The 13,850-nt window shown below is 40.9% G+C and overlaps 1 protein-coding gene across 1 annotated transcript; it reads left to right on the top strand.

Annotated features, from left to right (window-relative positions):
• The first annotated feature begins 3,130 nt into the window (after nucleotides 1–3,130).
• Nucleotides 3,131–12,876, top strand: dcp1a (decapping mRNA 1A). Its single transcript, XM_034087645.2, is given in 10 exon segments — nucleotides 3,131–3,289; nucleotides 3,593–3,633; nucleotides 4,322–4,460; nucleotides 7,248–7,296; nucleotides 7,299–7,314; nucleotides 7,448–7,586; nucleotides 7,804–7,893; nucleotides 8,522–9,121; nucleotides 9,267–9,449; nucleotides 11,016–12,876. Coding segments are annotated over 10 exon segments (1,470 nt in total). The 5' UTR covers nucleotides 3,131–3,157; the 3' UTR covers nucleotides 11,097–12,876.
• Nucleotides 12,877–13,850: the final 974 nt, after the last annotated feature.

Here is a 13,850-nt window from a genome sequence, read left to right as displayed (position 1 = left end):
ATTCCAAATACAAGTTTTACATTTGTGTAAGGAAAGAATTGCCAGAATTCAATTGATGCAAAGTGGAAAATATGAAGTGCTTTATTTAAGTGACTGAATACTCAGTCACTTAAATACTCACAGTCATTTATATGGATTGGTTATTTTCCATGAAATACATGCTTTGCAAAACTTATCATGCTGAAAATGAGATTTAGAAATAAGTTGACCAGACAATATTTTTGTTGGAGAGAACAGGACAGCCTGAATGAGAGAGACGGGGAGAGTCATTCAAATCAATTCAGACCACGAGTGAAACAAACATTGCCCTTGACACAGTCACTTTGGTTCACTGTAGTTCCACAGCAGCATGATCCCAGCTAAACAAAATGTTGTGTCATCCAACCAAAACAGCTACGCTACAGGAACAAGTCCAAAACCCTGACCATTCATCACTGTAAAGGCACCAGGGATCTGAAGACCGACTGAGAGAGAGAAATATGAAGCAACTGAAAGACTGTTGATTATATAAAGCTATTACATCTTTAATAATTGACCTGTTACCTGAATGCAAGTGATTCATTCATTCATTCACAATTCCCATCCAACATGAATGAGGAGGATTTCCCTAACCCTAACTCCCCCACTCCGCATCATCACCACAGGTGCAAAAACAGCATCCGAAGCCATTCATTTAATGGTGATCACAGCCTCTCTGACATGTCTGGGATGTAACAAAAATAATACCAGCAGCTCGGCTTCACATCTGTCACACTTTGCTGGATAACAACTGTTGAATCTGCTGTTGCTCTCGACTATCCCCTGTGTTGGCTTGATTTTAAACAAAAAGCACAGTGTGTGGAACACGTAAACAGTGATGATTAAATACTGGATTCAGGCTACTTGAAAAGTGGATTTAGTGTCACTCAGTTGATCGTGAAGTGCACAAATCCAGAGCACCCTCCACACGCTGTCACATGGTTCCAAAGAGACCACTTGGCCAACATATTAGACCAAACACAGTCAACCATTTTTTCTGAGAACTAGCAGCGACTCGTTTTCCCAATGGATTTGATGACTGCTGTCATTACAATCACGCAGACTAGAACAAGCGCGTACAATGTCAATAATCAATCTGTGGACTAAAATAAGTTGGGTAAAAATCCTGGACGCAGACACGACTCGGTTCATTATAATCTGAAAATAAACAGACATCCAGAGAATAAAGCCGTGCGCCCACTCTCTCGCTGCGCTCCAACTCTCCTCCTGCGCTCCACGCACGGTTTTTTTTACCTTCAGACTGTTCATCTGCTTCTTCCATCCTCGAATCCACATTGGAAAAAAATGCGTTTTAAATCCAACTCATCGTTGGAAGAATAACATCCAAAGATGTCGACGCGCGAGCCTGAAACGAACCGTTATCCTGAATTATAAAATGTTTTCCGAGCGCAAATCCTGAGAGGAGCGCCAAACATTTTCGCCACATCCGGGTGCCCGCCTGCAGATTCACGGCGGATCGGAGGGGACGCGATGACAGCAGCACATCCACTGTGTCTGTCAATAACTCACTGAGTCTGGGGATGGACAAGTTAGACGTTAGAGCAATCCACTGCAGCACATCCAAACTGGGTTTACACCTGTTGCAGCCCAGTTAAGACAAGGCGCGCATAATACATTTTAACTCAATGTTGAAGTCTGGCAGGATTACCACAGTATTTCAGAGGCAATGTTTGAAAGAATTAAAATAATAACGAATATATTGGATTTTATGTCAATGGAGACGAAATCCATCTTTAGGCTATAACAACGGACGAGATGACAACTAACAACCAGAACAAGAACATCATTATTTAATTTATTAAGTCTATGTGCACGTTTCTATAACTTTTAGCAGCATGTAGCCTAAGGTCACAGCCATGCACAGGTCTAAAAACATGGTGTCTTTAAATTAAGTAGCCTATGTCCAAAATGGATACGAATCATAACAACAACGTCTAAAAGCAGGATTTAAGAACATGTGATTAGTATTTCTAATCTGTAGTTCTGTTAAGAGTCCAAAAGAGTCCAGTCACATCGCAGCCCACTGATAATGCAAAATAAAGCATTCAGATCAGTGTTATTGTAGCCGAATATATATTACTCTGACTTTCCCCAGTCAGGGTATTTCAGGTTTACACCATGCTCGTATCCTGTCCATTACCCGTATTATACCCGGTCCTTTCACTTACCACTCCGGGGTCTTCCCCTTATAATGAACGGCATGTCACCTGGCTCTTCTCAGGCTCCTCATGGCGTCGTTTTCTGCCCTCACTCTGCGGCAATTGGATTGTAAATGAATTAGGAGCTGTGCTAGAAGGTTACCACTGAGTGGATTACCTGTGCTTGTATGGGGATAACAGTTTCACGGAGCACGTAATCCTCCCATTATAATCCCTGCTCCAATGTTCCCAACAGGGGCAGGTGAGGCAGGCGGCTGCAGCTGGACCAGATGACAGAGCCGATAATTGGATGTTTTTTCATTTTAAGTTTGTGTAATAGTTTAGAAGTTTTCCTTCCAATAATTACAATGAGCAAATCCGTGAGTTAGTTTTTACAATTTAATTTCCTTCACTAGTGCGCACTCTTCATATTCAACATTGCAGCGCAGCCATGTGGTGTTTATACAACATGAATACACTGTTAATACTGTTTCTACAGGTGCATGGCCTTTGATTCTTAAAAATATATAGGGCCTAGCCTAGCCTATATTCATTTGCTTCACTTTATCATTGTAATTGTCAAATGTGTGTCACAACTTTAGGCTTATTTTATGTGCAGCAGATGTGTCTTGCGAAGAAACGAATTTACGGCGTTAGTTGCTATTTGTTTAATCTAATTTAATTTAGACTAATCAAATTAAATTAAACACAAACGCGCGCAGACAAACGCGCGGGCGAACACACAATCACGCACACAGACAGACGCAAACACAAGCAATCAGCGAAACAAAAAACAGTGTCCATTATTGCTGGAAACTAAAAGAATAGAATCAATGTAGGACTACCTTTAATATAAATATGTTTTTCTTTAGTAATAAGGCTCTCAGAAACTTTTTGAGAGCAGTGATTTCCGGGGGCAGCGGAAGTTGTGAGTGTGTTTTCTGAAACCCGTCCGTGTGGGAGCAACAATCACATCCAAGATGGAGACCGTAAACGCTGGACAAATGATGAGTTTAGCAGCTCTACAGAGACAGGACCCATACATAAACAAACTGCTGGATGTTACCGGACAGGTGGCTCTCTACAACTTCAACTCCAAAGCCAACGAATGGGTACGTTTGTTAGAAGACCTTCACAAGTGTGCTAAGTATTATTTAGCATGCTAATGCTAGCTCCTTGAGAAAAAAACATTGGGAAATACGCTAGTATTTGTCAAGATTCGACTTATTGACATGTGTTCACAAAATATCTGGATAGTGTTTTAGTATTCTGTGTCTGTTAACATTGAGTTTTCGTTACTAAGTTGGTGTTACATAAGCAAAGTTAAGCCACAGTCAGTCTCTGTTTATTATTCAGCAAGTTTTTGATTAGCGATTGTTGTTTTCCACACCTAACGTCCCTTTTTATAATTTCAGGAGAAGACCGAAATCGAAGGCACCCTGTTTGTTTATGCAAGGTGAGAATATGAAGTGTTTGGTAATGTTAATAATTTAAGGCTCTATTTGAAGGTTGTTTACTTGTTCAGAGTTACGTCGCACTGCCAGTTGACGTAACTGTATAGGCCGCAGCCTGTAAACAAACATTTAAAGATGTTCATTATATACAACATCTCGTTTCCTTTTCATTTTTTCTTCTCATTACAACCTGCTGCACAATTGTTGTCTCCCTTATATTTTAAATGTCCATAGTTTCATAAATGTATACTATGTCATGACGTTCGTTCCTACTTATTCAATTAGTTCAACTAAAAATAAACATCCTCTAGTAACTTATGGTAACGTTGTTTTAAAATATGTTAATATAAAATAACACATTACTTTTATTTAGATTGAACTAAATGATTGATAAATAAATACAAAAATACCTGTATGTCACTGTTCTTTATCCCTATTCATGCTTTTGTTTCAAAATGTACATCATTTGTAATAGTCGTGTAATCATTTCTATGTGTTTACTGTTCTTTTCAATATTATTTTTTGTCAGTACTTCAAAATAGTTTGCTAGTGTTTGGTCATGGAAAAAGTCTTTAAGTGAAAAACAGATTGTGAAGCTTTTACTAAGTAGAGTGAACTTAATATGGAGTTAATATGGAGGTGGTTGTTGTGTGTCATCTCAAGTGTTTGCTATCCCTGTGCGTCTCTAAGGTCTGCCACGCCTCACCATGGCTTCACCATCATGAACCGACTGAGCACAGAGAACCTGGTGGAGCCGATCAACAAAGACCTGGAGTTCCAGCTGCAGGATCCCTTTCTGCTCTATAGGAATGGCAACTGTGAGTATTTTGTAGAAGGGAAGTTATCATACTGTAAACAGTTTGCTGTATACAGTACAGATATATTTCGGTGTCAGGGCCGACTGAAATGAGATGTAATGCTAGATTATTATTATTTAAATTCAATTTGCAGAGATGTAGGTCAACCTCAGCCCCATTCTAATGCCTGATGCATTTTCAAATCTGCAACATGTGAAATGTTTAAATTGAAGAAGGCCCAAGGGCAGAAAAGCCATTGGAGATTAAGATCGATGAAAAGCCAGTGTGCTACTTTGACGAGTTCTTCCCGTGATCAGCACTCTTTTTGTTTAGAGGGCAAAAATACAACCCCTGGTGTGCGTTTTTATTTTCCTAAAAATAGTGTGAAAATCTTATGGATTCCTGTGGGAAAATTGCTTCTGAGATGCAGAATCTGTTTTTGCTCAACTGCTATCAACAACTGCCGTATGACAGAAGATTCTGTCAAAGAAATGTCCACTCTTTGCACACTTGACCGGTAGACAGCTGTGTATCTGACATTCAGTATCATACATTAGGGCTGCACGATATTGAAAAAAACTGCCATTGCGATATATATTTGTTTCCCCTGTGATATATATTGCGGTTTTTTAACTATATTTAACCGGATGAAGGATTTTAGTCACGGACGTCTGGATCTTAACTGGTTGACTCATCATACCTTAAGTCATGATCTAACATGTCATGATAATGCATGCTGCTTACCCTCAAATAAGGGTGTTCATCTGTGAATGAAGAAGAGAAGAACCTTTTTGTATCCAAAATAGTTCCAGATGGCAGATGTTGCTTTTCTTTTTGGAAGTAAATCTTCATTCTCGCCGGTATTGTCCTCCTGTGCCTCGCTCATTTTTTACCGGTGTTTTGATGGTCTGCAAACTAGCGGAGTGGGGCCTGCTGTGATCTGATCAAGAATGATTGTGATTGGTGGTTTGCTGTGCATGCAGAGCCTGCATGTCACTCACTCAAGTACCCCTGACATGAGAGCCGCGCACGTTTTCCTTTAGTAGCAAGCAGCAACATAATTGTAACATGACGTGTTTGAGTTAATTTACCTACTTAATATCGCACGTCCCTATGATGCGAATATCGCGCATATCGCGGTTATCGCCATGACACGATATATCGTTCAGCCCTATCATACATGCACAAGTATGGAACAACATAATGTTACCTCTGAAGATGCTGAAGAAACAACTCCTCAAAGTTTTCTGGAACATCTCCTTTCCCTTTTGCTTGAAGTCATAATGGCGTCTTGGAGTCACGTGTATCAAGAAATCTTCTTCTAAAGAGATTTTTCCACTCATGGCCTCACTCAGGCTGACCAGGTAGCAACACTTTTAGCGCTGTTTGGTTAAAGTCAATATCATTCTGCACCAAGGCAAAAACCAAAAAGATGTATCATCAAACTGACTACTTCTTGAACTATATTTAATTACAAGTTGTCTTTTTTTGCTGCAAACAGATTCCTCTGAGAATTGTGCAGGGATGAGGCGAAAATAAAAGGGATGAAATTCCTCAGATCTTGAGAAAGTAGCTGACAGCGCTGCCACCGAGGTAATCTATTAGCAGTCTGACCAGGAGCTTCATCAATGCCACAAATAAGGAGTTAGACTCTTTCCCCATTTGTTTGCTTATGAGAAAAAATAACATGGCCAGGGTCAACGTCAAAGTGGACTGCTCCCCTTTCGGACTCGGTTTGCCCATCAGCCTGCCTGGAATGGAAGACATGATGCGATGTCCTGGTAGTAATCAGACCAGAGCAGCTTCTCCGGGAGCTTCACTCGCGTCCAAGTGCTGTCAGCATTTTAGTTCCTTAGAGGTGGTTGAGTTGCTGATCGATACAGCTGGTTGCTTGACTATATTCCTTGGCTGCTTCTGGAAATAAATTGGAGTATATTCCCACTGATGGTGTCCTCTTCTGGTTTGGACTTCTTGTGTCGTTCTTTGTTTCTTTCAGTCCATTAGTGCTAATTAGTAATGCAACATACTCACTGAGGATCCTTTTTTCAGTAGATCAGCATGTGGTATCTGTCTCTGTGACAGGCTCCTGCAAAGGTCTGTTTGTTGTTGTATAGATCCCTCGAGAAAAAATACTTCAAGATGGCTCTACTCCTCCCTATGAATGGGTAGTGTGAAGAAGTAGCGATAGAGGTTGAGCGTGAGAAAGACAGAAGTTTGACACGAGTCCAGCAAAGAGAAGAGGGATTCTTCAGAGAGATGTTGATATTTATGGGTTACTTGTGGCGTGTTCTTCTCTGAGTCCTGGTGAACTCGCTGTCTGAGGTGTAGCAAGTGTACACGAACTTGGAGAGACCACACCTGTTTACAACTCTCCATCCAGGTTGCCCTCGGCAACAGGAGATGCCACAGGGAGGCAAACACTCAGGTTGCTAAGTTACCATCTCTCAAGAGACCTTGATATGCCAGTAGATCATCACACACACAAGCAATGTAAAAAGTGTTTATTTTTCAACTTGGTAGAATGAGTTATTGTTTAAATACAAATGAATATGAACATATACAGTCGGCCTTAGCAATAACTCTATATTATCATATTAAGGCTTAGGGTCTATTTGTTTAGTTTTTTATGTCATTTGAAATAAGCATGATTTCCATTGGGTTTTGAACCTTTGCCAATTGTTACTGGTACATTTTAGTCCTTGCATTGAGGGTATTTTTGTAAACTAATGTTTTCTCCATATTTAAAGTATATTACTGCTAGTCTAATGTAATGCTGCCTCTGCTCCATACTGTAATATACAATATTCATTTTCTTGCAGTGGGGAATCTACAGTATTTGGTTTTATGACAAGAGGGACTGTCAACGCATCGCCAATTAATGGTCAAGTGAGTATCCAGACATGTGTATATTGTATCTGAGTTTAGGTGAAATAGAGCTCTTAATAGTCTCAGATGATTATTTAATAGAGAAAATAACAGTTGGATGTTTAGACTACATGCTATGTCTATGCTCCCCCAGGATTGTGAAACAGGAGGCGGAACACGCCCGGAGAGAGTCTCCAGAGAGGGCCGCGCCGGAGAGGAGCAACGGGGTCGCAGAGCCGCGGCCCATCGACATCCTGGAGCTGCTCAGCAAAGCCAAGGAGGAGTACCAGAGAGTGAGGAGGCACACACACACACACACACACACACACACACACACACACACACACACACACACACACACAAACAGTAACATGTTATCCAGGTTCTTTATTTCAAATCAAATCCAGGGATGACGTCTGAATGTGTGAGTGTGTCCATTTAATTATATTTATTATCTGGTTCTTTTTGAAAATGAAAAAGTACTCTTAACTAAATGTGTGTGTGATGCAGGCTCAGGTGAGTGAAACCGATGTGTCTGCAGAGCTCAACCTGAAAACGGCTTTCACCACCGCAGAGCAGAGCACACCGAAGGCTGAGAAGGTACAGACGTTACAGCAACATGTATGCAAAGCTCTGGTGTGTATTAATGTGTGTCTTCCTGTGAGCCCCGACATACGGAGAATCTGGAGGATAACAAAAAGAGAGGGTGCATGTTTTCCTCTCGGGTGCCGGACTTTAAAAAAACAATTGAGTTTGGAAAAGATCCCTTTTTTTCGGAGCAGAAAGAAAGCTTTTTTTTCATATATATACATAGGGATTCAACAAAGACGCTCAGCACTTCCTCTTGTTACATTCAAACTGCACTAAACTGGAACATTTCAATATCACGGATATATAATTTAAGAGATATCTGGCTCTTATTTGGATATATCTCCTAGCTAGGAAATCTCCTAGCAGCTTAGGAGATTTCTTCTCCTATGCTGAAGAAATCTAAATTTTTCTGCTGTTATTAGAAAACATATAACTTACCCCTAAGCCATTTGAGTGCCCCTTTTTTCCCTCCCCATATGATTTATATTTAAATTAATCAATAAATTGCTTTATGTCAAAGTACTCATTTTGATGTTTTAAAGAGAGGGAAGCGGCAGGTTCCCCCCTGCTGAGTTTCAGCATTTCTCTGCATGTTTGTTTCTCCCCACGCTCTCAGATGTGTTCTCTTCCCCCCCAGAGCTCTCATACGATGGTGAAGCAGATCACAGTTGAGGAGCTCTTTGGCTCGTCCCTCCCTAAGGGCCCCTCTCTACCCATAATGCCCACACAGAACTCCAGCACTGCTTCCAGTGACCCCTCCACTGCCTACCTCCAGAACCAGCCTTACCCCACTCCAGCCCTCCAGACCCCGCTCTTCCCTCCCCATCACTCATCCCAGGACCCTGCATCAGGTCAGCGGCACCAGGTCCCCGGCCTGCTCCCAGCTCCGTACGCACTGCAGCCTGGCTCTGTTTTCCAGTCGGCGGTCCCCAGGTCGGACCCCCAGCCGCGGTGCTCAGTGTCCCCCCTCATGGTGGTTCCAGCCGGCCCAGAGCCTCACGCTGCACCATCAGCACCTCCTACGGCGTATTTGGGACAAGACATGCTCGCCACCCTCAAAGCGGCGGTGCCCTTGGTGAATCATGACCTCCACAAACCCATCCTGGCACCCAACTTCCTGCCAAACAGGCTGTTCACCCCCCACAGCTTCCAGGAGCCCGCGGTGAGACCCTCCCTCCAGCACAGCAAGGAGATGGATGTCTTCTCTCAGCCTCCAAACCTGATCAAACCCATGTCGGTGAGTTCAACGAGATTCTTAACAGCTGTTTTTGTGAATCCGTTTGCTGACCTCAGCGTCTTGTCTGTTATTATATACTCCATCAAATGATATAATCAAGTATACTGTTCTTATGTCATAACTCCTTTTATGTTTCCATTCTCAGGCTGTCCCCATGAGTCCTGGTTTCGCTGTTCCAGGGCCAGCCTTTTCTTTGCTTCTCTCCCCCAGCGCCTTCCAGCAGTCCTTCAGTCAGACGTCAGCAGCATCAGCGGCCCCCCCTGCCCCCTCTGAGCAGGCAGTCTGCAGCAAAACACAGCTACAGGACACTCTGATACACCTCATCAAGGTACATAAGGGGAATACGACACGTAAAAAAGTGGTACTGTCGTCATCAGAGTTCCCGTTAGAATATTTTTCCGCCGGTCAACATGTCTGTTAAAGTTTAAATCTTCCGGACAAAATGTGAAAAGTGCCGGTGAAAGGTCTTCTTTGTTATTTATTGAGCTTTAAAACAAATTGATATGATTCGATATTAAACAAACTAACTATAGTAGATTAACTATTCAAAAGTGTACAGTATAATTTACAATAACACGGGAATGATAAACGAAGTGCTCTCCCTCTCCTGACAGCCCGTCAGTCTCATGCAGCTCATGGATCCAGTAATGAGTGACCCGACAGTAAAACTAAACATATCTATAACTAGTTTAGGTAGTTTGAGAGGTAATTAAAATAGCTACGTGTGATAACCTGAAGTGTGTGTTTTGTTCCGCTCACCGCTGCAGGTGATCATGCAGAGCTGCGTGTCGACTCGTCAGCAGCAGCTGATCTCTCTCTCCCGTCAGATTAGACTTCACTCGCGTTTATGTCCATATCGATCAGATCCAGCTAGTTCTAGCTAATGATAGGACTACCTGCTTATTAAAAGACAACTACACAATAAGTGTCGCTATGCAACTGGGTGAGGCCACAAAGTATAGTGCAGCATTATGCATTTGTTTACATGCCCACCGGAACCCGGAGGCATTACCAACAGATCAACGCACAATCAACCCATACAGGACATCTCTTTCTCCACATTACGTGTTAGACATTAGAGTTGACTCTTCTTGTCTGTCACATAAGTGGCGCAACTGAAGCGGTATTGCGCTAAAGGGAAATTATTTTGACCGGACACTTTGACCGGAGAGATTTAGATTTGCCGGTCTTCAGCATATTTTACCGGTCATAGTCCGGTAATTACCGGCTAACGGGAACTCTGGTCGTCATATTGAAGTGGAAAAAACTCTAAGCTGTTTACTATTACCATACCATTATTATTTCAAATTAAAGACGATAGTTGCAAAACATTCTGTGCTCCAGAGCATGAGATCTCTGATAGTTTGGGAACTTTCAGGACAGACAGTTACTGATTGGTCAAACACAAACAAACCATGCGGCAGCTACATAAATATTCACAACGGAAAAAGTAAAGAGTACAATAAAAATGAAAGTGCACATTTCTTGGTATTTATTAAGCCTGATTACAAACTAAGTTAAAAAATATAGTTTAACATGTTTTACAAATATAAAATAAAATGCAAATTATTTCAGGAAGTTTTTGGTCTGAAATTGACTATTTGAGTTTTAGAGCGATCTGTAAATCTGATGTAATATTGTTGAGTTGCAGTAGAATTTTTATTTCTATTTTGAGAAATGCAATAGCAACTTTTTGCTGAAAAAAGGGTTCCAAAGAAATCAATTGACGACATCATGAGATATAATCCTGAGTTACAGGGATTCTGATTCTGAAAAGGGATTGTGCTGTTAATGTTTATTTTAAAAGCCTTTTAAAACAGTTTAGACATACAAAAACAGTTTATCACTGTCATCTTAAATTGAATTCCTCCCTCGTTTCTTTTTTCCCTTGTAGAGCGACCCAGACTTCCTCAGTGCGATTCATGATGCGTACCTGCAGAGTGTGTCCAAGGACTTCAGCAACATGAAGCTATAGTCTCCTCAGCCATCACCACTGTCCCTCTCACAGACCTTGAGGAATCCAGGATGAAACGGGAGCTAAAGGAAGAGAAGCTAACAGGTTGTCCACACACTGCACATCGCACAGCGGCAATTAAGCTCTCTGCTCCTGAACTCTGATGCTTTCCCCCGTTGGCTTGGATCAGTTTACTGCCTGTTTATTCAAACTGAACTCATGTGGAAGATAACGTTGAGATATAACGTCCCAGTGTGGCCTTGACTTTTCATTTCAACTTTGTAAATGTGATCAAACAGTCGACCGCTCACTGGTGAAGTGAAGCTGCGGACGCGACCACAGTGGAGCGAACCATTTTTCATTTGACCTTGGGAAGGGTGATTTGGCAGCTTGAACATTATGGAGATCACAGACAAACTGTCCCACTGTGGCGTTAAAAAGGACGACTCTCTTTCCCTTTGTCCCTTATTGAACTTTCTCCTTCAGAGTAATGCTGCCATCTCCTTTACTGTGGCAATTTGTCTTTGTCAGTGTTTCATAAAAAGGAGGAGATTGTCGAGGAATATCTTTTCAACCATGGTCCGAGGAAGATAAAAAAAGTTTTTGTCTGGAGAAGCACTTTCTGCTCACTCTCATATTCAGTTCCTCTTAAAGACAAAGAGACGAACGCACAAACCAGCTTCTTTGCTGCCTTTCCTTTCTCCACATGTCCCCATTCCTTGCTCTTTCTCCTCGTCTCTCCTCCACCCTCTGAGCTCAGTGCGTCATGTCTCGGAGGGGAGCGTGCAATAAACGACAGTCACGATGCCTTTAGGGAAACCAGCATTTGGGGATACTTTAGCAAGGTACGGTAGAGCTCAATGTATCTGAACCTCTGAGTTCTGGTTGCGCAACAACTTAAATATGAGGAAACATTTGCAATTGGTTTATGAATATTGTTTGCATTCACACCTTAATATTTAATTTCCTAAAGAAATAGAAGGCTGATATGCTTCTGATAGCTTCAGTATGATTCAACCAGTTTCTGCTAATAATCCAAGAATTATATAATCATTCATGTTTCGAGATTTATTTTTCGAGAGCGCAGTTACTTCACAAAGACTTGAAGACAAAAATATTATTTTTGCAGTATAATACTACTGCAGCACAGAAACGTAGGTAGGCCCTACAGACGCAGTGGGAACAGGAAGTTGAGTGGTTTTTGAACAAAGACAGCTGAAACTATACATCAGAAAAAATCAGCTCAAAGATTAAGAGGGAAATGTTTTGTGTGACTTGTGGGCATTTTTGAACTGATCACTAACAGGTTTCCTTTTCCATGTTGTTTAATATTCAGCATGAACAAGACCATTTAAACAGTCAGTAAAAGCACGAATATTTAGTCTTGTTTTCCTCTGTCCTGAATATTTAGGTTGACCGCTACATGATTTCAGTACCAGCTGTTAACCATGTGTTCTTTTGTTTGCAAATCAAGACTCAAAGTACAAGGGCGCAAAATCAAATAATGTGAATACTTATTTGCCCCGTTATCATTTTCATTTCAGAAGAAATCTTGCCAACACGTCTGGCATGTGTTGGGTAAATAAACGTGCACAGGACGAATGATTGAAATGTCGATTTTTTTTTTTTAATCCCGGTCAGATATTTAAGATTTTAAGGCTATTTTATGCTTTGCTATAGTTTATCTTATTGGCCAGATATATGACTTTGGGAAAGTCTTTGCAAATCATATACATTTTTCCAAGAGTGTTGCAACTGTATATCGTTTTGACTATTTTGTGATAATAAAGAACTGAACATAGATGCCTGTGTTTTTTGTTTGCCACAGTTGCAAAAAGAAGCTTAAAAACAAAAAATGTATTGTGATCCTTAATTTTTGTGTTGAGTTTTAAACTAATTAATGAATTTTGTGACTAAACATTTACGTTTTCCAAAGGTTATTTCTATTGTATTCGTTTGTTCCAGTGAGTTTTGTAATACAGCAAAACTCACTGTCCCTTTGGGGACAGAGGGTTTCTTATACTTCGTGTTTTTCAGTACAGGACAATGATGCAGTTTGTTGCTCTGACCACCAGATGTCACTAGGTGCACACTGTTCTACAGTTTTCACACTGAACATTACATTGTTATCAGTTGGTATCAGGCCCATGCAGCGTTTATTTCACCAGATACCATAATCTGCTATCTGTTCTGGTTCTAAGCGACCAGACCAGAAGCTGTTATCCACTGCTGTGAACACCACGTCAAACCTCAACAAACACCTGCAAAGAACACATGTTTTTTTGTTTATATCACGGAGTCTGTTCTTCTTCTCTGTCTTCCGGTTATTGCCTGGTTTGAATGACAAATACACACTACCGCCGCCTGCTGGTAAGGAAAGTTATTACCACTCACGCATGCGCAGTTCGTACGTGCTCGGCGAGTAAAGTAACGAGTTACTTTATGTAGATAGTAACGAAGTAGTGTAATATATATATATATTTTTTTTTTAAAGTAATATGTAATATATTACATTTTTTTTAGTAACGACCCCATCTCTGGAGTTGGCGTTCTCTGTCTGGTTTAAATGAGTGTGTTGCTGCTTTGATGAAGCCTAATTTGATAACGTTTCAAATTAATTTCTGAAATATTTCGTTAATAAATATTTCATGAGTAATATTGTTTTTATTTTTTTATTTGGTAAATAATTATGCACATTTACAGATATGTTTACATGATATGAGTGATAACGCGTGTTATAAGGGCTATTTTTGCACAATAGATGTGCCTTGAGAT

The sequence above is a fragment of the Pseudochaenichthys georgianus genome, chromosome 7 (assembly GCF_902827115.2).
Source record: "Pseudochaenichthys georgianus chromosome 7, fPseGeo1.2, whole genome shotgun sequence".
NCBI classification, from domain to species: Eukaryota; Metazoa; Chordata; class Actinopteri; order Perciformes; family Channichthyidae; genus Pseudochaenichthys; species Pseudochaenichthys georgianus.
Note: the sequence above shows the minus strand (reverse complement) of the source record. Positions and strands in the feature narration are given on the sequence as shown.